This window comes from Protopterus annectens, chromosome 7.part0 (assembly GCF_019279795.1).
Source record: "Protopterus annectens isolate FY-2018-M chromosome 7.part0, PAN1.0, whole genome shotgun sequence".
Lineage (NCBI taxonomy): Eukaryota > Metazoa > Chordata > Ceratodontiformes > Protopteridae > Protopterus > Protopterus annectens.
This window is the reverse complement of record NC_056739.1, coordinates 1,328,116,358-1,328,142,715: the sequence shown is the minus strand read 5'-3', so window position 1 is coordinate 1,328,142,715 and position 26,358 is coordinate 1,328,116,358. Positions and strand designations below refer to the sequence as shown.

The 26,358-nt window shown below is 36.9% G+C and overlaps 1 protein-coding gene across 2 annotated transcripts in view; it reads right to left on the bottom strand.

The window, feature by feature from the left end:
• Positions 1-26,358, bottom strand: part of LOC122807037 (cell surface hyaluronidase-like) — a 615,869-nt gene that overhangs the window by 363,581 nt on the left and 225,930 nt on the right. For both annotated transcript variants that reach the window (XM_044077936.1, XM_044077937.1), the window contains exons 2-3: positions 23,093-23,386; positions 4,973-5,497 (exon numbers count right to left, since the gene is read on the bottom strand). In XM_044077936.1, the coding sequence (XP_043933871.1) occupies positions 4,973-5,497; positions 23,093-23,378 (811 nt within the window). In that variant the 5' untranslated portion in view covers positions 23,379-23,386. The remainder of the gene's footprint in view (positions 1-4,972; positions 5,498-23,092; positions 23,387-26,358) is intronic.

Genomic DNA, 26,358 nt, shown 5'->3' with positions numbered 1-26,358 from the left:
AATAATAAATAAATAAAAAACTTATACAAATATAACTCTAACAAAATTTGATCATTATGTACAGTCCATTTTGCAAGAAAATCATTACATAAAAATTGTAATTGTTGAATAAAAACCATAATACATATAACATATAAACGTAATCATTAAAATGAATTAACATTAACTAATACAAAAGAGTATATATGTATATAACTAACTACTTCAACTTTTCATAATGTGACTGACTGTAATTTTAAAAGCGATAGGAGGGAAACATGTTCAGTAAGACCAGTAGATGAAATGACATTTAATCAAAGTTGCCAGAACAATTCTTTATATTCCAGCTTTGTTTTCCATTGTTCTTTCTGTGGGTCGATTTACACTTCTTCCAAATTCTCAGACTTGAAATTCTTAAATTCTTTACAAGTTAATGTGTACTTAAAAAGTGAACTTTTATATTTTATTTAGGATATCATATTTGTACTTGTAAATTGTTTTTCTTAGTACTCTTTCAGTTTACCTATATAGAAACAGGGGCAAACTGCACAGACGGCAATGTATATCACCCCTGATATGGAGCAACTGCCAGTCTGTAATCTCACACCAGAACCCAGACCATTTTAAGAGTTAAGGTATCTAATTGTAAAATACTAATATGATGCTTACAAAAGCCACATGCTTCTTCCCATATGTATTACTCACATCTCTTTTCTCTTTGGGTGTTCCTAAAAACATTTAAAATTCCTAGCTATTTTAGAAACAAACATAGGATTTGGGCTTGCCATCTCAAATATTATTGTGTTTGCCTCTAAAATGTCAATCATTCTTAACAATCATCTTTGCCTTCCTATATTCCTGATTATATTGAATAACTAAAGCCTTGCGGAAGTCCACTTTCAAAATGCTTTTTTGTTCACCTGTACTGCTTCAAAGTGGCATCATGTATGAACCCAATAGGGGATTGTATTTTTTACCCCATTCATTCCTTATTTCATTCATTGCCTTCACTAATAACTGCTTTGAATAACCTCTATCTATAAACATCTTCCTTAATTTGTCAAATTCATCATCCAACTCATCAGCACATGAAATCACTCTAGTCAACCGAATAAACTATTCCTTTACAATACTTTTCTTAAAACTAAAGGGGTGATGTCTTTTAAAATGTAAATATGAGTTACTAAATGTAGGCTTCCTAAATAATTTTTAATTAAAACAAAGGTCATACTAAGGTACTAAAACATCAAGATAATTAATATTTGTTATACTAATATTAAATATAAATTAAAAAAAACCTCAATGTGTTATTTAAATAGGATATAAAATTATCAGTTTGTTCATGTGGACCATCCCATAAAATAAAGATGCTGTCCAGGAATTTAAAGTATAATCTACAATATTAAAAAAAAAAAAAAAGTTAAAAGCAAATTTGTTTTCCCATGCCAGTACTACTAGGTTGGTAAATCAGGGCACACGTCGACCCTTGATCTTTTTAAATATTTTTCCTTCAAAAATTATAAAATTATTGTCCTACACAAGGGAAATCATTTTAGTTAGCAAACTACACAACTCGTTTGATAAAAAAAAATCACATTTAATTAAACTATAATTGGTTTTGGGTAGATTCTGATGAAGTCCCTGGTCTGAAGGACAAAAATACTTGATCTTTACTTAAATAAATTCCTTTTGTTATACAAGAGTACAGTTTTATACCTAAGCAGTTTTTGGAAAAGTGTTCATACACGTAAGTGTTCATTCTATGCAGAATTACTTGGATTCTTTTCTTGGTTGATATTTATTATGAGTGAGCAACAGTGGCTTGAGTGAGAAATTTGTGTATCTAGAAAGTAACAGGATGTTTATTCCTTACACAGCAAGATTATTATATGAAGCATGTATTTTTTTTTTATAATAGTGCTTCCTGGGAGAGTGTATCACTAGCATCCATAGACTTTGGACATTTTTTTTAAGGTAATTAAGACATCAGGTTGAGAGAAGACAAAACAATTATGTTTTGTCTGAACATTATTTGAAATGCTCTTCACATTAATGTGAGCAATTTTCAGTCCATTTGCTCTATTCCACTAAGTGAGCATAAGACAGCTGCTGGTTCACTGATTAACATGGTCTGGTCTGGTATGGCTGTTATCAAAAAGAAACAGTGCGATAGGGCAAGGGATCTAATAGTTGCAGAGGGGGCAGCACTCTATTTTAATAAAGTTTAGCTGGATAAAGAAGGCTAAAAAGTGCATGTTGTCTGTGACACAGTAAGTTGCATTGGTGTAGTGTATACACGGACACTACATGACCTCTTGATCATGCAAGTGTTCAGTAGTATATATTGGGTAAATGAGGCATACAGCCATTACAAAAGGAATGAGTAAATATCGTATGGAGTAAGAAATCTCAAAAATCATAGTGTTAATAATTGTAGGACAAAGCTAACACACCTCAAGGTACTCTCAATGGCTGGAATTTCATGTATCTGATTGGATAGTAAAGATACTGAGAGGGACTCTGGAGGATGTACAACTACACTTAGCTTGGGTGGAACAGCAGGGCAATTATGGCTAAACAATCCAGACCTCTACACTGCATTGAGGAAACCCATACATTTTATAAGTGCCCACTCAAAGCTATGGGGTGACCGTCAAGTGGTAGATATAATTCAATGTAAAAATGGAAGAGGTAGGAGCAGAATATTTAAGGGGATTAACATCATATGCCTCAAAGGCGGTATCAAGATATGTGAGGCAAAGAATTTACAAATAGTGTTCTTAGATGTTAGTCTCCTTCAGAGCTGAAAACAAGTCAGGGGAAACAGTGACCTTTATAGCTGTCTGAGCTCCAAGTCACACTGTCTTTTAAGAAAACGGTAAACTAGGTTACATTAGCACTAGTAAATGATAAACATTAAATGCATAATAGTAAGTTGGGGTTGTATACAATATATTCCGGCAAGCTCCATCAAATCTAGAAGAGGTAGGAGAATAATAAACAAAATTCTGCATGTAGGGGCTGGGATAATGTTGTGACCATCCAACCAGTGCTGTCAGTGCAGACAGACACAATGGTTACAATATAAAGACACTCTCTGTGCCCTTACAAACACTTTACCAGAGTTATGTACTGCACTGCTTTTTAACCAATGTACCAAAGCATACTCAGGGAAACATGCTGCTACACCAAAGAACAGAATTCTAAGTAATACCTCCTTTAGCTAAAGTCATTTACATGATGTACTGTGGTTGGTATAGAACCAACAGAATGAATGCCTTTCCATGCATAAGCACTAGTGTTGCTACTACTGTTAAACAGGTCTTAGCTGTAACTCTGTTTTAAATGGTGGGTTACACTACAGCTTTCATTTGGTCTCTTGGCCTGCTTGTGTCTCAGTGGGCACCTGAAGCAGATGGTAACACTTTATTCTGGCAGCATCACTGCATGCATCACCAAGCTTAATGCATACAATAATATCCTCCCTGCAGAGTATTGTGCAGTAGTATTAATTGTTAATCTCAGTGGGCAATGTGGTATGGGAAGTCTAAAGCCTACAGAAAGCTACAGTGTGCTACATACAGCAACCACACTGTGCAGACACTGCGTAGCAGTCTAGTCACAGTCCTGGAAGGGCAGCATTGCATGCTGAGGATTAACCAACACCTCATGTGTAACTAAACAAATACGGATGCAGGTATTTGCCCAGAAATGGGATATGTGTTTGCTTGATGATGACCTTAAGCACGTAGGATTCATAGGGTCACGTTAGCAGATACTTTTTTGTGAATGGGGAGGGGCACAGGACTTTTGTGTTTACATTAGAAATGAGCATGTCAGGCATGAGTTAAAGTTATCAATGGTTGCAAGCACTTTTGGCATAGGTGGTTACAGCTCTGACTGTGATCCAGATAATTCAAGTTTCTCCTGGATAATGAATAGGAATTATGTATTAGCCAAAATGTAGGTATGCTTCTGTTGCTCCAATGCAGACCAAAGATCAGTGCAGCTCGAATGCCATGGAGAATGGGCTAATGTAAAAAGAGCATAGCCTTCCAAGGGCTCTAAGTGAGGATGCACTTGAGACCATGTCCTGTGGTTCAACTGTATATGATAAAGGATTTTAGGGCCAACTGCATAAGTCAGCCTATCTCTGCGGTCAGCTGATCATCCTCCCCTGTGGACAAAATAGCACTTGCTGGGCCAGTTAACGTAATACGTTTGTGACCCTGACTCCAGTGAGGTAAACTTGGATATAAGCATCAGGCCTTGAACTGAGGAAGAGAGGAGCATGCAGGGTGCTACACTACCACAGAAAAATAAATCAACTCACAGGATACCCTATAACAAAAAAGTAATAAAAAAGTTATCACCAGTTTACTTAACTGACTTGGCTGAATTGTCTGCAGTGAACCTATCATGATGGCACTTTATGAAGAATAACATTTTGGTATACATTTAATTATGTTCGAGTATCAGAAATCATTTGCTGACTACATTTGATATTTCTTCTGTAAAATTGAAAAATGGCTGCTGTAATACTTGTTATTTTTAATGTACTTACCAGATCATGGCTGAAAGCATCCTACTTATTATTAGTTCACATTCCTATTCATGAATTGTATAAGTAAATCAACAACATAATTGTCCACTCAAGAAAGAATGGTCCAAACTTTGTTTTCTTCCAGAATACATTTATATTATCATGCTATAAACCATCTAGGAAACCTTCATTTAGCAGAGAAAATAACTCAGTAATAAATAGCTGAGTTAAGGCTTCAATGTCATAACACAGCTAAAGGATGAGGATGAGAAGAGGAGGACCAGACAATCCTCATGTGGACTTACAAGGAGACAAATCATGTTTAAATCAAGCTGACAACCTGGAGATACCAGGAACATTGAAAAGGATCACTACCATTTATTAGAATGGGAATATCTCACAGTTCAGTAAAAGCAAACAAGTTGTTACATTAGAATAAATGCTACTTACCATAGGGTTTACCATCAGCTTTGGACAGTTGGATTCTCTGTGTTTTCATCATCTGCTTTTTCACAAGTAAAAATGATTTTGCTTGGTGTGTATCTGCCAAAAGACCCAAGTCTTTCAGAAACATTAGAACTTTATGTAGTAAAATGGGCTTCACCTTCACCTGGATCAACTTAAGTGGATTGATCTTAACATGATACACAGTAGCAGGCTGGTCACACGTGGTAGATGGTAAAACTTTGAGAGCTGTATCTTTGCCAAAAGCTTCAGTTAGCACATGTCTGGACAAAATAAGCAATGGCTGACAGGTCTTTTGCATTTGTATGGGTTTTTGGCTGTAACTGTATTTTCTAAGCTTCTCACTCTGTCTCCTCAGTAATATTCTCCTCCGGCTGTAACCAACAGGACTATTTCTAATTGTTCTGTTCATTCTGTGATGTACAATGGTGCCTTTTGACCACATGTCTTGGAAAAGAACACTTCTAGCTGCCTTAGCCCATACAGTAGTATTAGTATGTTGAACGTCATCTGTAGAAGTTTATGAATAGGTTATTGTTTGCATTTTTTAGTTACTATTGCATAAAATATCAGAAAACAGGAAATATTCTGCAAAATACAGTCTTCACCTATGGTAAAAGTTAAGGTAGTTCCATTTTGTCATATCACATTTTAAATTACCAAGAGGCAACCAAGATCTATTTTTATTTAGTCTTTTATTTAGAAATAGCATAACTCACTTATATAGCAGTGCATGTATTTACTTAGCAAATCCTACTAACTCAAAAGGCTTTAACATCCCTATACTCAACACTGAAACCTAAAAAGCCTGTAGGCTGCAAAGACATAGACACTTACTGTCTATTTACTGTGAAATCTGATGTGTTCATATAGTCACACTTTAACCTTGAAAGTATTTCATTGTATCACTAGTTCTTGCCCTGATGTTGCTTAATCTGCTGCCTATCTCCATGACAGTGGGTGCATCAGAATGATACAATGAAACAAAAAAGAAAAGCCGGGTGGAATTTGGCACTGAAGTAAAAAAAAAAAAAACATAAAATGCAGCTAGTTCCTAGCAACAGTACATTTTATTTAATCAAATTAACATCACATTTTATTTAATCAAAATTAGACTAATGCATTTCTTCATAAGGAATATATTTTAAAGTTATTTAGTAATTGGGATCATACCTCTCAATCTCTTAGTCCAAGAAATCTGGACAAAGCTTGATATAATGGGGGGAACAAAAGCCCAAAATAGGAACAGGTTTTAAATATTGCTCTTATAAACTTAGAAAGTAGCTAGAATAACAGGGTTTGTGTTAAAATTCATTTTTCTAAAGGATATGAAGTCTGAAACTCAAAATATATGTCATTATTTAGTGATTCCATTCCTCAAATCATCCAAGTGATTTGCCAGAAAACCACAAATTTTATGAGGAACAGACCAAAATTTTGAGGCAAAAATCTGGACATTCTGTGAAAATCTGGTTATTTGAGAGGTATGATTGGGATAATTGATTAATATAGATTATCATTTATTATTATTATTATCATGCCTTCCCTTGATATTTTAATAATTAGCAACACTGTCTAAAAACATCCCTCATTATCATGATTTTTGTGGGGGGTACATGTGTGTGTGCATCCCTGGTATTTTGGGCACTCTGTTAGCCTATGGCATGGCATATCATGGAAAATAGACATAATGCTGATAAGAGAAAAGACCAGAAGCAACATAAGAAATATTATTAAAAGATTGCCTAATGTCACAAAATATTTTTTGTTAGGTAACACCCATGGATTGAAGGAAGTGACAGTTTTAAGTGAAATAATATCAAAGCCATCCTGACAAATTTAACTCAAAGGTTCTGGAAATACTTTTTTCAAATGCTGAAAAAGCCATGGGATTACTTTTTTCAAATGCTGAAAACGCCATGGGATTACATTAAACAGACCTCTATGCCTTTATACAGTTATCAAAATTCTTTGGGTCCATAATGGAATAAATGGCTGCAAAGCCTTGAAAATTACCTTTGGAGATGAATCCTATATGCAGTGCCAGGCTGAAACAACTAGCATTGCATATATAGCTGTGGAATGTATGTGAGATATATGATACATTAACATCAAAGAAAATGTGCAGACAAGTATAAGTATTCAGAAAGGATGTCCAAGAATTCATAGGATCATTATAGGTATATTATAAAAAGGGAACAATGTTAACAATGGACTGCAGTTTTGATGATAATTGAAAAATATATAAAATCTTTACTAAGTCTGCACTGCACCTTTTCCATGCCAAAGTATCAAATTATAATAGACCCTTACCTGGCTTTATATAATATGTTAGATTATAAATTCACATCACAATATCACAGGCACAGACAGCTGACCTAGAACAAAAGCATTGGCTTAATACAAATACACACACACACACACACACACACACACACACACATACTTTATTCAAAAGCAGGATACTAATTTTGCACATACATGACTCACAACAAAGATTATTCCATTTGTATAAAATGTAGTGGAACATACACTGACAAATTTGTCTCTTTGAGGGTAAAGAGTGTATAAACTTTGACAAGTTAAACCAGTCTGTTAATTATACCAAAAGAGACAAGTCAGTTTCTGATCAAAATATATGTCTTTGTGCCAGACATGTAAAGTATAAAATGTTGCCAAAAAGCAACATTCTTTTAAAAGTAACATAATAATGATTGTTAAGTTTATGTCTGCAGTAAACAATTTACAATTGACAGAGTGAAACTAGAGACAACATTGCAAATTATTAGCATGCTGGATTTGTTCTTAAATGACTTCAGAGCTGCAGTCAACATAATAAATGAATATACATATAAAAATAGAATAACTTTAAATTAAATATGTATATAGATAGCACAATGTTGTTAGACTCATGGAATGTTTGCTTCTATATCAGAAACAGATTAGAAGCAGAATTAAAGAAGTACAAGGGGGTACACGTTTGAAAAAGTGCCTGATGCAACACATTGGGTCTCTTCCACTAAAGCCCACCAAATGTCAACAATCCTGATGAATTCAGTGTATATAAAGGTAGGATGAAAACAAATTATATAAACTGTCTTTGACAGAGAGGGAGACAGACAGAGAAAGCGCAAGAGACAGAGATGGACAAATAATTCCAACAACTGATTATATTCTGGACATGAATGAAACAACCATGCATATGTGTATCTTCCGTGTCCACTTAGACAGTAACTGTTCAAAACTGGACAACTTAGCTGCATTTGTAAAAAAATGACAATCTGAGTAATCATGCATCTAATTGTGTGTATTTAATGCTGTACAGTTGTCATGCAAATAGAAGCAACAAAAATATGTAAATGTTTTTTTTTGTACCACGTGTGCCCCCCACCACCTACTTATTTTAATATTCTAACTCCAAGGTTGCTGTAACTTGGACAAATAGTAATCAATAATACACAAATTAAAGTTGTTTTTTTTTTTCTTGTTTTAAGAAGGCTCAGGCTGCTATATAAAAAAAACAGCACAGTCTGAGGATATAACCATTGTTCATACATAGTAAAAACAAATAAGAATGAAGACATAAGATCTTGAGCAAGAAAGTTTGCAAACGTGAACTAAGCATTCTATTTTCAAGCAACTGAAGGACACCACTTTTTCCAAACTAGATTTAAAATCAGAATATCATACATCCAAATAATAGATGCAGCACTTACTGACAAGACATATGGGACTTAGATCACACAGGAGGCTGAATTTTGATATAGCGTATGCATGAGAAGATTCTCAGAATATTCTAAATAGTATTGCAAAGCATTCTACATTAAAAATCAGTAACAGCGTAATTATTTATATTAGATCAAAAAATACCATTCCCGTAAGGGCATGGCCAGCATTGCACAATACGTCAATTTGATTTCTTAGCTCTAACCCAGGATAGGCATAACTGAGTTTTTCCTCAGAAAAAAAGAAAAAAAATTATAATGACTGAAGATAAAGTGAAGTCAATCTGGTCCCTCTGTCAATGACATTCTGGGGCATGGTAACAGAAGAACAAACATAATTTTTTTTTTTCAAAAGATAGCAGCTGAGGCTGAAGGTGTGGGGATGGTAAAAATCACATTATCAGGTCAGTAACAGAAAGTGATGGATGAACACAGCAAAAGCGAACAATATGAGAAGGTAAACAAATCATTTAGCCATACAATGGAGAAGAGAAAGGAGGGGCTGGAAAACCTGATGTAGTCACTGAGAAAAAAGAGAGAATCAGAAGACTGGGAGAGCATACCCTGGATGCCATTTATCAGGATTGCCAAGCCTGAAGGAGAAATATAAGTTCATAGGGTCATAGGTGTGTACTAGGCTAATGGCCCTGGAGCCTTTACAAGCCTAGCCCATAGGATTACCCTGACATCAAGCCACCCGACCTTAGTTCCTAGTGCCTCTGTCAAGTAGAGCCACTGGAGTGATCCCCGGGGTGAATTTTCTATTTCCCATCCACTCATCAGGATTTCTCTTGAAGAGGGCTAGTGAGGTGCTCTGCTTGACATGTATAGGAAGTTTATTCCATAGCATGGGAAGTCTCTGGGTTATGAACCTGTCCCTCCAGCTTGTTCTGTTGATTGTGGTAATGTGGTTAAGGTCTCTGGAGCGTGTGGTGTGGAGGGATTGGGATTTCTTTAGATGTAGCATTTCTAACAGGGCTGGGTCAGACATAGCTGTGTAAGTCAAGCAGAGATCGCCTCTAAGTAGGCGATATGAGACAGAGAATAGTTGGAGTTTTTGAGTCTGTCCATATTGGACAAGTGTTTAAGGTCTAGGATCCTCTTTGTGAGGTACTTCTGTGGCCTCTGAAGTGCTTCTGAAACATCTTAAACAAGAAGTCATACACCTTCTGTCTGAATTTGCACCAGACATAGAAAGAGTGCACAGAATGGGGCATAAAAAGATGGGACATGATTAATTGCAAATGTACAGGAGTTATTCCAGACCAAAGAGTATGTCCTGCAAGACAGAATATTTTTGCTTATAATACCATGTGTCTGACATTTCTTGTTAGTTTTAACTGAGATTCAAATGGCCAGGGGTGAAGCAACAAAATGAAACAATGTGACAGCTATTCAAGAACGAACTATAGAAGTACAGTTCATAAAGATGAACAACTGGAAGCGAAAAGCAACATGAAGAGGGAAGGGGACATAAATGTAGATCGAAAAGGACAGAATGAGTAGTTTAAATGAGAGATGAAATTATTTGAAAGGAGTGGTTAAGTTGAGGGCACGAGCTACAGCATTAGGATAGACATACCAACTGAAAAATTAAAGTAGACTTGACAGTAGGAAGAAGAATAAGGGATATATAGGTGGGTCCTACAAGAGTAACCTGGTCTAACAGTACAGTAGATAAGGGAGAAACTGATGTAGGAAGTCTGAGGAGGAGCATGGGAAAAAGTCTGATCTTAAAAGAGGAAATATAGATGCACAAGGACTTCAAGGAAGTTAATGACTGGTAGAATGAAATGAAGGAACAACTAAGAGGCCAGGTAAATGATGGTGCCAAAATAGTGAAGCACAGATATGAGAGAACATAGGAGAGAGGATGAAACATATAAAATCAGAAAATTCAAGATCTCAAATTAAATGAGACAACTAGGAGGAGGTATAAAATGGTGTAACTGAGTGGAAATTAGCAAGGAAATGATAACAATAACAGCTTCTTTCTCAACTGTAAAAAATCCTTGGCATTAGGAGGTAAAACAGTGTAGCAAGACAAAGGTGGATGACTGAATACCACATCAGTATGCAGATGGGAGAAACTACTAATAACGGGCAGGCTGGAGATGCACTGAGGAGAGATGAGAGACACGCGGATTTTAATTAATTTCTGACTGACCAAGCTGCTCGACTGATGACTGACTTTAGTTCACCTGCTTGATGTAGAAGACATTGATTACAGGGAATGGAAAAACAAAGTAGGACAGAGAAAGGCAGCAGTGATAAAACAGACAAGAAGAGAAAAAAATGCAGAGAGGAAAAAGGTTATGATGGTAACGTGGAATATAGGCCTATGTTCCCACCTTATTAAAGGGAAAAAGGTATTGGAGGAAGTTCTGAGATTGTAGGAGGTGGGGTGATATTGCTAATGAAAAACAAAGATGAAAATCAAGAATGCACGCAAGTTTCTTATAATTAGAATCCTGAGAAGAAACAGAAACATGCTAAGGAGATTGAGGAAAGGTGTAGCCATTTATTTCAGAAGAGGTAAGACCATATGAAAGAGGAGTTCAGGAAAAATGAGAAAGGAAAATGAATAATTTGGGTTGTCAGAATTCATGATAAATGGCAAAAGCCTAGAAATATACACTGACAACATAGATGATGAGAGTGTTTATCCCAAATGTGAGGAATAATAATAATACCTATTTGTTAACCAGGTAGGCCCACTGGACACAGTCCCTTTTCAGGCGTGACATGAGAGCAATGCTTAGTTAAGTGACTTGCTTAAGATGACATAGTAGACAAACAAGGGCTGAGAGAATCAAACCCTGTAACACAGGGAATACAGTTTTCAATCTTTACCTCAGAGCCAACTGGAAAAGAATGAGGCACAAATAGAAGAAGAAGATGGACAGGGACTTTAATATTACATTATGCTGAGAAAAAAATATTAAGCGTACAGGAGGAAATAATTCCACCGGAGAATGACATAAACACACAAACACTACAGGTAAAATAGCAGAGAGAGAATACAGAGATATGTGGAGGAAAAAAGCCTTTAGGCCAGATAGATTATTTATGGAGGGAAGGGTCATGGTATGTTAGAAAGGTCTGAAAACAAGTGGATTTCACACATCACATAGTCACCAATACCACTGAAAAGGTTATTTAACATGCATTTAAGGGAAATAATGCAGGCAGGAGAAGAAAATAAGATGGAGATGGAAGTGCTTAAGAAAAATGGAGGGATGGAGTGAAAGTGGTAATGAGGGAAAGAGAGAATGACGAGCTTGTATTAAATAGAAAAAGAAACCAAGTCATCACATAGAACTTCAAAGAAAACCGGATGAAGGAAGAAAGTAAGCAGAAATGGACAACAAAATGAAGATTACAACTAGGGATGTTAATACAGAGGAAGGCCACAAATATGTAAAAGGCAACTGAAGTTCAAGGAAAGAAAAAAGAGGGAATTTTGGTGAAGGTAGGTAAATATTAGATGTCAGAGGGAGTCAGAAAGGATTGTAAGATCAGCATGAGACACAGGAAATGCTATAAAGACTGAATGGGGAACATGGAAGGAGAAAAGTAGGTAAAGCCCTGTGGAAGAGAAGAATACGAATTTATTAGATAATCAGGCAATGAAAAGATGAGAGAGATAACAGAGGACAAGGTAGGTCAAGATATTCAGACACTACGGGGTGAAGACTGGGATCCAATCTTATTTCTACAAGCATTTCACAAGTGGGGAGATACTCACAGTGCTGACGGTTTGCACAGAACAATATAGTAAGAACCCTTTGGAGCAAACTTTGTTGAGGATCCAGAGAATAAAGGAAAAGATAGCAAAGGAACAGAGAATTCCAGACCTCTATCTTTGATTTTAGGATTGACATAGAGGACAAAGGCAGGATTTAAGAAAGGGAGGTGAGGACAGGTAATTGTGCAGGCCTAATGATCACTCACGAAAGGATGTAGAAAGATGGTAGCATTTGATTTTGAGTTAGCACATAGAACTTTCTGCCAGGAACAATTAATTAATTAACATATGCTATGAGCTATTAATGAACTGCTTCCTGTAGTCCAGAGTTTTATTCTCTCTGCCTTCATTTGCTTACTCTGTGACTATGAGCAAGTCACTTAACCAGATAGTACCTTGCAACAACTGAGAAATTTGGTTTGCCTTCCAAATGGTCTCTCAGATCACATGCCAAGTAAACATCTGTAAGAATTATGTAAGTTTCTGAGACAAGTATTTCACTGAAAATGAGTAGTGGATAGCATTAGGAGCTAAGTGGATGCAGTTTAAAGACATCCAAGAGTGGAAGTAATAGCAAATGGAGAGTTATGAGGAGAAGCACAAATCCAAACATAGGCCAGACAAGGATAAATATCTATATCTATCATTATATGTATGTGAATGTGTATGTATGTGTATATATATATATATATATATATATATATATATATATACATGGTTTACTATCAAAAGTCTGAATGGAGATGCTTCGCAGATGGAAAATTCTAAACATGGATGTTCGAATTTCCATCTTGCTGAACATCTCCATGTTCGAAAGTTTATTTCAGCGAATGTGTTGTGCATTCGCTAATATAAACTCGAAGTGATGTACAGAAATCGCATATGTGTGTGTGTGTGTGTGTGTGTGTGTGTGTGTGTGTGTGTTGTATATATATAGTTTTATACATTTATATACATAACCTTTTATTTAATTTATTTGCTACCCAAGTAAGTAAAGTAATTCTCAGATCCTTTTTACCAAAAACTCAGGCCATGAGGGCAGGAGAAAATATGGAAAATATGGAAACAGTTTTGAGTATCCAGCTAATTTGCATCCATAAGTGGACTTTTCCTGTCCCAAATAGTGTATAATTCACTTTTTACTATTGCAATATAGCTGCTAGGCTCCCTAAGCACTCAGGATTTTGCAGTTGTTTCCAGGTCATAAGCACCCTAAAGCATTCCTATAGCTTTGATAATCTTCAAATAATCGGCAAAAAATTAGATGCAGCCTTTGGGATTCTGCTAATTACAATATTGATGATGATGATGTTATTGACAAAGAGAACAAGAATTGCAGTTATTTTTTTTTAGGATGCCACCAGTTTGTCCCTATCCTTTCACTCAACCAGTTTACTGTCCACCCTTCAATGGCCTAATTGGTTCAGTTTTCTTCTCTAATGCCAAAGAGCTTCCAAAAAGTGAAGTGCTACAACAGGCACATTTACCTGAACCACCTCTTTGTTACTCAGTAAACAAGGTGATGGAGATGATTTTGTATAATCCTTAACCAATGAAACATGGCTGGCAAGGATCCTGTAGCTCAGTAGGTTAGAGACACCAGTGTTCCAGCGTTTCTCCCACGCGTATACTTACAAGAGCATTGCAGTTACCAAGCCAAAGAAAATACATCAGTGCCTCCATTTACCCTTCTCTTTACTTGTATAACACTTTCAATGCTTTCTCCAAGTAGTTCATCCTTGTTAGAAAATGTATCACCAGCTGAAAATACCTTTCCTCACAGTAACTGAACATGAATACTTGAGTGAAACAGTGCAGCAAAAGCAATGTCTGGCAAACGTAGACCCTACCTTAAGCAGTTAGTACGGCTGCTTTTGCCCTTTGCAGTCTGCTGCACACAAGTATGTTCAGTTTACATTCAGTGCTCTACATCTCTTTCCATACTGCAATGATCCTCTGAGCAGATGCTGGTGATTATATGATGTATATTTAAGCTTCTGAGTGAGGCAAGTGTGCAGATAAGGCTCATTTCATAAATATTTCTGAAGCACTCATTCTATGTGTCATGGCTAGAGGCAGTGTGTCTTGTACAGATTTAAGGAGTGTCGTTCACCTACATCAGCTCTTGCTATATGTACAGAGCATGCATGGCTGGGTTAATGTCAGAAAGAGTATTAACACATTGCATGTTGTATGCCTCCATGCAATGGAGATGCTAAAGAACATTCTCAAGCAGTTTAACAGCATGCTAGCACAGCACAAGAGTTTCTGCCCATGTTGCACAACTATCAGTCACAGTTACAACAAAGTCATAATGGCAAATACCATGTCACATCATGACACAGGTCGCACTACTAAGTTTCACTCTGTCATATGGTAATTCTCAAAATGTGACATTGCCATGACCATGAGATGCCAGCCATGATTCTTTGGTATGCACCCTGCAGTATGGCATGACTTCCAATGGCACTGTTTCTAGCAGGGTAGGCTATGGTGCTTTAAGGATCCCAAGGTCTTTCTTTTAATTGTTGTACAGGGACCAGCAGGAGTGCCTGCTTGGAAACTCCTCTGAGGGTTACCAGTATAAGGTGGATGCCTGGCACTGCGTCACTAGGGCTTTTACTGATGCCAGAAGCATACCTCACTCTGGTGAACAGTGTAGGCACCACTGTTGCCATCTCTTAGCCGATGGGGAGAAGAGGTCAGAATGAAGGCATTCGGGAGGTATTTTAAGTATTACTTTTGGTTCTCCTTTTCTCTCCTTCCAGTGTAGCCTGCCAGCTAATTGTATATCTGTTTTATCCACAACTCAAGTGGCTGCTGTAGAGAATATCCTCCTGTATTGACAGGGAATGGTCCACCTGTGCAGGTGCAGGGGTGAGTATACCTGTCACTTGTCATGATTAAAGTCTCGTTATTCCTTCCCCAGTATTTCTGAGGTTTATTCATTTCTCATAGCAGTACCCATATATTAGTCAGGTTACCAGTAGGAAATGTTTCACACTGCACATTGCTAATGGCCATAATGGGTCTCATAGGTTCATAGGTAGTTACTCAGCATGCAGTCCATGAGACCATTAAGAAGCCTGTCACAAAATCCCAATTGCTCTAAAAACATTCTGGCTAAGTAATTTCCTCAAAGTCACATAGCAGGCAAATGAAGGCTGAGGGAATCAAACCCTGTACCACAGGAAGTAGCCAGTTAACTGTTCATTGTCTTATTCCTCAGTGTTAACTACCAGACTGAAATTAATCCAATCACCTGGATAGAATCCTTCATCCTCAGATCTTTCAGTACCAATGGTAGGCATGCTATCTGTTGAGCCAGTGGCACTGACTAAGTCTTAAATAATGCATACTTTACGTAGTCAGGTACAAAATGTCCTATCATCAGCTGGATTTATGGCTTAGCTCATATGTCTGAATATATTACATGATGCCTGGCATACATTTACATAATGACATGATTGTAATACTCCACAGGTATAGTACACAGAGTACACCTGACAGTCATACATAGTTTAGTTAGCATGCCTTGTGTTATTTCATCTGCTCAGTATAGTTAGGTAGCACATGCCAGTATATATCATTGGATTTTGTTAGTTAGCTGTGCTTCTCACCTGAGTTTTGCCAAGTTATTGATGATATAGTTGTTGTAGCATAATGCAATTCATCTGCTATACCCCATACCTTTGTCACTACCCTTTTCATCTGCTATACCTTCATACCCCATACCTTTGTCACTATCCTTTCATCTTAATCATACCCCATACCTTTGTCACTATCCTTTTCATCTGCTATACCCCATACCTTTGTCACTATCCTTTTCATCTGCTATACCCCATACCTTTGTCACTATCCTTTTCATCTGCTATACCCCATACCTTTGTCACTATCCTTTTCATCTGCTATACCCCATACCTTTGTCACTATCCTTTTCATCTGCTATACCCCATACCTTTGTCACTATCCTTTTTCATTTATTTTGATCTGTTTGTTACATTATTTCTGTCATTTTAGACTGCATTTTTGTACAGCACTTGCCACAGCAATGTCAGTGGTATATGCCATGTGCCACCAGCTCCCCACCAGACACCACCAGTAACACCTGAGCTTGTGCTAGCTAGGTCTACCTCCCCATTGCCTTCCCCATGGGAAGCTGATAGGCCTTCATCCCCTGCCCTGGTGGAGCTTCAACAGTTGGGCACATTGTTGTTACATGGGTGACTCTACCAAAGCTAAGTGTTATGCTACACACTGACTGCTGGCAGAAGTGGTGGGGGTACTTTAGGACCAGTGTACTAAATCATGCATTAGCCACCTGAAAAGATTTCCATTATAAGTTGTAGAGTTGATTCACTTTCTAACACTGGTGCATCACCATAACCAGTACCCAGTGGTGGTGTTTGACCTCTCGCTTTGCAAAACATTGGCAGGGCAGTACAGTGGATCATAATTACCCTATTCCCCATTCTGGTATTGCCCTCCCATTATTGCTGTCCAATCCATAGCATCAGCATTGTCTTCCCTTTGTTTATCTGTTGTCTATAATTCCACTGTCATCCCCCTTCTTCAGTGTGTCAGCACCTACCTTGTAAGTTTTGCCTGAGTTTTATATTTATGCATTTACCTCTGCTACTTATGCTCACCCTCTTACCATACTTTCACCTTCCATTACATCCCCTCCCCCACCTTACTTTCTCTGAATTTTCTTCCTTTCCCTCCTGCATCATATTCATTCCTTACTGGTTTCCCTTTGCTTACCCCCCCCCCTTTTTCCTACTATCCCATACTCCCATTTCCATCTGTTCATTTGTCCAAAAAATAGATTTAAAGTGATCAATGAGCCCTTTAAGGCTGATAGCCACTTTTCTCATCTTGTCACTATTGTGAGCAGATGAAAGTACCACGGCACTCAAGTTTCAGCATTTGTGCACATTACATTTCACAACTTCTACTAAGGCAGGAGCTCCTTCTCCCTGGCTGTAGATCCTGGTTTTCCCGTGGGCAGGATTATTAATTTGCTGCTGTTTGAGCTCTGAGTTTTCCCATTGTTATTCAGTACCCAGCAGTAAATAGTGGCAGGCTCACCGCCATCATGGTGAGCATGTGGCAGGCTCACCGCCATCATGGTGAGCAGGTGGCAGGCTCACCGCCATCATGGTGAGCATGTGGCAGGCTCACCGCCATCATGGTGAGCATGTGGCAAGCTCACCGCCAATGTGGTGAGCATGTGTCTGAATCCCAGGGAATGTCTCAACTGTTTTTTGCACAGCTATACTCAATGAACAAAAAAGAAGAAAAGAAGGAAGACTTTGAACTGAGAAATATGTGGGTGGCTTGCATTACAGAATTAAATAAAAATATCTACAAGGTCTTTATGGAAACAGACTAAATAGGACAGAGTCCCTTCACAGGGCAGTGTTATTAATATATTAATATTATGTGCCAATTATACCTTAGACAGAACTCAATCTGTTCTAGTATGCAAGCATGTTAGCTTTGCTTGAAAAAAGCACAAAACATCAGCATTGTCTTCCCTTTGTTTATCTGTTGTCTATAATTCCACTGTCATTTTGAAGGTTTGCAATTTCAACATATAGAGACCATCTTGGTTTTGCAGGGAAAGTGCTGATTTTTTTTTTTTTTTTGCTCCCTGACAACGTGGATGGCAGTCAGTGCAGCAACAGCAGACAGGAGTAAGTCTGGGTAAATGTTGAAAAGCATCTACATCAAGAGGTATACATGCAAGCATGGATATAAATGTCAGAGCTTATCATGTGCCCTTGAGAAGGAATGCAAACAGGACATAACACACAAATAAACTAATCCCATAAGTAGGAGAGCAATAGTGATTGTGCTCTTTATGCCCACATCCCTTATAAGTGAAGGAAATATGATGTAATAGTGGGTCCTGAATGCCTAATGTTGCAATGGATAGATACTCAAAAAACTGAGGTTTAGTGCCAGTGTGTGTGTGTGTGTGTGTGTGTGTGTGTGTGTGTGTGTGTGTGTGTATGTGTGTATGTGTATATCCGTGCTGTATATATAAAGAGGGAGGGAGACATCTTGCTTTTAAATGTGTCTTGTGTCTAAATTCTCATAATCATTAGTCAGATAATTGGTTTTACTATGTAGTTATGGACTATGTTGCAACATTTTCAGAAACTGTACCATATATATATATATATATATATATATATATATATATATATATATATATATATATATATATACATATATATATATATACATATATATATATATATATATATATATATATATATATATATATATATATATGTGTGTGTGTGTGTGTGTGTGTGTGTGTGTGTGTATATATATGCATTTACTATGCAAAGTTATTCCAAAGGCTATTGCCATTCTCATACAAACAGAAGAGGCAAAGTAACTTCTTTAGCGGCACTATTGTGCAAGATCATTAATGGATGTGACCCAAATACATATGCTGTTGTGTACAGTCATAGGAAATGTGCGTAAATTAAAGAAAAATAAATGGAAATAAAAAGGCTGCATGCCTGGAGACATATTTCAGGTTTTGGTGTGCATTACAGAATAAGTAAGAAGCAAAGTCTTAGCAAAAACTGAGAAAAGAAATATTACATGGCCAGATGAACTTTGACACTGTCCCACCTGTCTAGTATTTAGAGTTGTACATTGCAATATATTAGAAAAGGAGAAAAAAGAAAATGTGTGCCCAACTACATACAGCTTTAGGGGTTATTAAAAAATAAAAAATAAAATAAATACACCTACAGTGCATTTATGGAGAGAATAAGAGGCATAGCAGAACCGTAATCTATGCCCATTAAACTTCCAGTGGAACATAGCATCAGGCACTGTATGCACCGTAGGCACTATAGTATAGTTCCACCTGTCTTGTCATGCACCTTTTATAAAAGCGGGTATATCGTACAGATGAGGAGTGTGGAAGGACCTGATCCAATCATCCAGTTAGTGCTAGGAATATAATAGAAAAGGCAAAATGAAAAGATTATAGCAATCATCCAGTGTGGAACTTGAAGGATAAATACAGGGGCCACTATCATCAGAAAGCCATTTCAGCAGAGCGGTAAGGATATCCAGGATGAAAAGATAGCTTGCATTAAGTGAGAAGAAGACAAATATGATGCAAAACCTGAATTTATTCAGGATAAAGATGAAAAACCCAGGGGAATAAGGTGATGAAAAATGTAAAGCCAGATTAAGACACATGTAGCTGCAGGAAACTGAGAAAGTCAGGTTAAGCAAAAATAACATGAGATGTAATATCTGGGAGAGAACAACTAGCACAGTAACAGAGAGTCATCATAAAGAAGAGATAGAAGCCATTAAACACCAAGAGAGCAGGAACTGTGAGGTGGCTTGGCATACAATTTCACATTAAGTAAATATGCTTCATTTTTTTCTAAAATATGTACACTTTTGACTTGAATTGCATAGTAAGAGCCTGGATAAACTGTAATTTAGATTTGACAGTTTTGTGTTTAGTTACATCTACTTACAAGAGCCGATCATCAAGTTTGTACTACATATCAGTTAATGCATGGTCTCCATCTTCCTTAAATTCACACTGAATGTGGAAAACCCTAGTATGCCCTTTCTGGATGTGACAGTGTACTAGAAAGTGTTCACAGATCTGTACAAGATATGCAAAAGGTCAAATAGCTTCCTGCATGCTGTCAGGATACACCCAAGGCACCCCAAAAAGACACACAGGACCAAGGATTGCAAGTCTCACCACAAAAGAATACTGGTTTCATTATAACTTCTTCCAGCTGAAATGTAAATCCTAGCTAGAGGCTATAAGGAAGGAAGAATTTACTGTTAAAATCCTGAAACACAAGGTGTATAGGTACAATACCCCTAAATTGCAACTCCCCTTTAGCAGATTATTTGACAATTAAACAATCAAAGTGACCTACTGGGAAATAGACAGCAACAATAAATAATAAATCAATGACTATTGCTTTTGGTGTGGCCTCCCCAAGGATCAAAGGCATCATAAGATACTTGATTATGGACCAGTTGACCCATGTTTGGTTAGCATCATGGCTGTCTAAGGGACAATAACAACTTGGTCATCTTTCAGGGGGGTTGCTGCTTGGCGCATAGCACAGTTGACACCCAGTAATGGCTAGGCGTATTACCTACTAGTACAGGACATGATGGATTGTATGGTTACAGGAGAGACCACCCTGCTGAACCAGAGAAACAGAAGGTGTTTGTATGAGAACACACAAGCCTCCTTTTTTAGACCATGTAGATAGGCTGAGTCCACAAGAAATCTGTGAGAGGTCTGCAGGTCTCACAGTTATCAGCTCCATGCCATACGATTCCCACAGTTAAGGAAAAGATAGATTAAAAGGGCTTTCTGGACAGGAAAAATATTAACTGTAGATGTCTCACTTAGCCTGGCTATGGTTGGCTCCTACTCCCATTGAATGAATGAACAATTGGTTGCAGGTAGTAGAACCTTCAGGCATGGTCCTGTGGAGGTGAGGAGGGGATAAGAAAAGACATCATAAGACACAAGGAGAATGCCATCCTTGGCAGTAAATTGGAAAACAGCTGAGATTAACCAATAACTGAGCTAAGGGCATCATATTTTAGATAGAACATAAAGCCACCATGCCATTTCCAAGGGATTAAGACTATCTCCAGGGATATTCCCATGTGGAAGTTGGTTGGTTTGCCTGTATATTGGTAGCAATAATTTATTTTACTGTAAAGGAAAGAGAAAATTTGTCATGTGAAAAAATTTATCACAACAGGTGACTGCAGGACAATTTTTATGGCTTCTTATGTCGCAACCTGCTTCAAGTGTCAGAGTTATGTAGACAACATAATCAGAAACATAAGTAACAGATTATATGAGCATTTGTATGCCATTAGAAAAGAATTCCTGCTTAAAGCCCTTTATTAAGTAGAACTGCAAATGACTGCACCAATTTTACTAAATTCATATTTTGTGTTCTGAACTGTCAGATTTAATCCCCTTGGATGTGACATGCATGCCATCTAGGAGAAAAAAGAACTTCTTGGCAAATAAGAATTAATGCACATAGAAAACACAGACTCATTGAAGACACTTGCATCCAAAGCCTTCTGAAATTAAAAAAGAATGAAAAATCAAAATACTAAATTTAGTCTGATCTCTGCATTTGAGCTACTGCCTAGGCAGTTGCCATTAGGTTGCCCCCATTGCTTTTATAGTTTTTGGACATTCCTCCCAGACACATATTGAGTTTTTATTCTAATGATCACCTACAAGTACATAATTTGTTATGGTCCTTCTATAATAAATAGGTAGTAGATACAATAAATAAAGTCTGAGTGTTTTGTTAGTGGAACCAAGGTACCACAAAATATTTATTTATTTTTGTCTTTGGAATTATTTCATATTTGCTATGCTTAATGTGTTCCATTTATGGGCACACCCTTAGAGTTCATTTCTCTACTGCCTGGTCAGGCAACACTCTGTCTTGTATATTTGCATGTTTCATCCTCCCATTTAATTTCTGAGCCATACGTGATCTATGCGTATTTCTTTTCTGTTTCTTTGTACTATGGTTTCATGTTATTTTCTGATTATGGACTGCTTTTACTAGCAATATAACATTGCCACTTGTCATGTAGCATTACAGTTTACTAATGCTTTTCACCTTTAACACAGTAGCTGTGGCTTGTTATCTCATCTGAGGACTTTCTCTCACTATGAGGAGTGAAATTACCTTTATAGTAATTTACCTCTTAGTTCTTCTTCCTCCAAGCAATCATGTTAAGACTTCAATCTTGCTTTTCTAGTGAACTTTGCCAATGGATTCTCATGTTCTGATTGGTTAGCTAGTCCTGCTTTCTCAGCATCACATTAGCTGTCAGTTTTTAACAACCTGCCTCTTCTTCTTCTTTTTTCAGCTTTTCCCAGTTAGGGGTCGACACAGCGGATCACCTGTCCGCTCATGATTGGCAGTGGAGTTTTACGGTGTCAAGGTGCCAGCCCAGCACCCAACCTACCACAGAAGGCACACACATGCACACATTCAACCTAGGGTCAATTTAGAGTGTTCAGTCCACCTACAGCATGTCTTTGGGATGTGGGAGGAAACCGGAGCACCCGGAGGAAACCCACGTGACCACAGGGAGGACATGCAGACTCCGCACAGAAGGCACCCCAGTTTTATTCAAATATTATTCTGGTTTACCTTTACATAAGGATGCCACGTGATTGGAGGTTACACTATTGGGTGCATTAATTCTGTAGACCTCTTACTGGTCTGTTTAAATTTTCTTTTGTTGGTCAATAGTTGACTGTTTGAGGGAATGTGTCCCTAACAATTTGGGTGTGTTTTTGAATTCTGAATATTCTAATGTGCTTATTATATAAATATTTTACTCTTGAACTGTGATCTTTTGTTCGCGACCACAGATGAAAGCACGCATCACATAAATGAGTGGAAATATTTTGTCCCATTTTGCTTGTGTTCACTTGTTTGTAAATTTAAACTCTTACCTATGGCATTATAACAAAAGCAAAATAAAGTCATTTAGTTAAAGGTAAAATAAATAAATGCGTAACTCAATAAATAAATAAATAAATATGAACATTACTTTTTAGATCCACTGCGCTGGATGTTTGCCAGCAAAGCAAGCACAGCATTAAAGTCACACATACAACGGCATGAGCACTGCAGTTTAACCTGAAGCTGCAATTTTTCTTTGTAATCCAGAGTCCACATCTAGAGATGAAACAATGCAGCTGCTGTCCACTATGCACGCCTTGAAAATGTTGATGACATCTTGGAGAATCCTGAGTATAAACATGACTTGTTTCTGGAAGTGGTGCAAAACAAGCTGACAGAAGGTTCTGAGACCAATAATTATACTTGTTGGACATTTCTAAGCCTACACAGGAGGAAAAATAAAATAACATATTCAGTTTTCATATAGCAGTGGCAAATGTATAATAACATTTTTGCTAGCAAAATAAATTAGCTAGATTACTGGTGATCACACAAAAGGATTATATTTTTTGTTAGAGTTAGGATTAAGGACTATAAATGAAATGTCAAGGTGAGTATCAGTTCTTTAAATAAATTCTGTCCCTTTTACCACCATGTAGCAATTCTTTAAAAGCAGTTCCATAGCTGGTTTTGCATCATCATTTCAGAAATATGAGAAGGTGGGGGAGGTAACTGATGAAGCTAGCTCTTTAATGTGATTTTCCAGTAAATAGATTATGCAGTACATGTGGTAGTAGGGTAGTATGGGTACTTAAGAACACATAGCATTATTGCTATTTTATAAGCAGTTGTTAGACCTCATTAAGTGAATGCCTGCCTTCAAAGAATGAACAAAATTATAGAACTCAATTAAGCAATTTATTTACAAACAAAAAAAAAAAGCGCCTCGGTAAAGTAGTACCACAGAAAACTCTGTTAGGCACCTGGCAGCAGCAAACTAACGCTACTTATTTTATATAATTAAATCTACTGACTACTGCTATAATCTTGTCTATACTTCGTTATTACATTTGGTTGCTGTGGTTTATCTATAATGAACAAAATTAGTCTTCTAGGACAGGAATTCATAGAGAGCAATGTGGATAAAAATATGATAGTAACATGATTCACTTTAATTCCACTTCCAATATATCAGACCATTTAAAAATCTTAACACTGTACAAAATCATTAAAAACAAACTTTTAAGCAAATAGTTTTGGCACACACACACAAATCCACACATCACTAATAAATATGAAAAGACCATTTTAGCATGAAGATTATGTATGCAGTGAGAAGATAAGGGACTTGCAAATATTAGATCTGACATAATAAAACACCAGTCAATATATATATATATATATATATATATATATATATATATATATATATATATATATATATATATATATATATAGATTCCCGTTTTCGCTGAAAAGTTTATGCCACTGTGCATTTGCACATATGTCAATGGAGTTATGACTACAGATTGCAGTACAGTGGGAAATGGTAAATTGCTCTTTTCTCTACTGTACCACAGTCTCGGAGTTGGAATATATTATTTGCAGCCCCCCTGCAAAAAGATGACATTCTTGGTATGCAGTAGTGATTTGGTTCACAGAATGTTGAAAGTGTGAATTCGAATGTGTTGGTATGTGCACTTCAACATTTTGTCCTAATTGATATGCTCAGCTTCGCACATCTGACTTAAAGATGTAAATGGATGTTTTTGTGCACATCGACATTCTCATAGTAAACCTACATATAGTTATATATTGTTACATATCTTCTTTAACTGCTCCTTAAATGATTTTGATTAAATGAACATAAATTAAGTTTAAAGTGCTGAAAGTGACTAGAAAGTTGGTTTAGGAGTTGACTATCTCACTTGGAAAATGTCAAAAAAGGAAGATTGTAAGAATCTGAATATCCGATCAACCAAGATATTCATAGGTAGTTTGGCCCTAATAAAGATCATGGACTGGCTGCTTTAAATGTCTGTAATTCAAATCTGGAGATTTTAATGGACTGTTTTTTGTTTGGTTTTTTTTCTATCTTGCACAACTTGCTGCCAAATTGTTGATGTATTCAAAACAATTGGAATTGTTTGTGAGGACATTGAAACTGTTATTGATCACCACTGTATTATGTTGTAATTGTGAAAGATGAGTCAAGAAGTGAATGAAACATGAGTCTTTGGAAGTTCATGGTGACTTGTGTTTGACTGAGCTGAATGATATATAAACCAAGGATAAAATAACTTGAGTAACTGAGATACCTGAAGATAATGTCTCAGCTGTATGGACTATATGAAAGGAAAAATGATGGTGAGGATTGTATTTACTGTAAACTTTTTATGCATTGTGAAATGCTGTCATTTACCAACAAGTTTATTGGAAATGGTTGTTTGGGAAACTTTGAGTAACACTGGCACAGTTTGTTTCAGAATATAGAAATATAGAAAAAGAACAGACACTCAAAGTTTTAGTCACCTTGTAAAAACACTTTAGAAGGTAGAGTGGTTATTAGTAATGCATTATAAACATATAGTATAAATGGGCAAATATGATAGCACAGATAATACTGAGCGATTTACCTTATCGGAGACTTTGAGTACTTTTTTTTTTACCCTGGCTATGGTTGAGAAGTTTAAATAATCTAGGTTATGTTTGTAAAATGTTGCAGGTTGCTTGGATAGCTATGTTGTAGAGGTTAGCCACACGCACACTCTTCCACAACATCTAAAAAAATAAAACTGTATGAAAATCTGGGAAAAGCACCACAATGGAAACTAATCAGATATGCAGCTTTACTGAGTGAGTGCTTTCAACCAAAAGAAATGAATCAAGACTTTATCAGAGTAAAACTGAATACAAACACATAAGTCACCTGATCATGTAACATCCAATAAACAATATTGCAGTTAAGTATAAATAAATCAAATATATACAAATATATAAGTATAGTGTGCACAGATTTGAAAATAAAAGCAAGCCTAGTTGCAACACTAACACAGAATCATAGGAGGTTAGAAGGCTAATGGCCCTGGGGCCGTTACAAGCCTGGCCAAGAGTTAATCCCCAAAAAGAAACCTCAGTTAGCACCTGTTGCCTCTGTCAATGAGGGATACAGGTGGAGTACCTGGGACAAATTTGGGGTTTCTCATCCACTCATCAAGGTTGTGCTTGAAGAGAGTCAGAGAGCGGCTCTGTCTGACATGTATAAGAAGTCCATTCCAGAGACGGGCCAGCCTCTGGGAGACAAGCCTGTCTTTCTAGCAGGTTTTTTTTTTTATGTTGCATATTAGATTCAGGTCTTTCGAGCTGGTAATGCATGAGGAGTTAGACTTATGGATATGGAGCATCTCTAGTAGG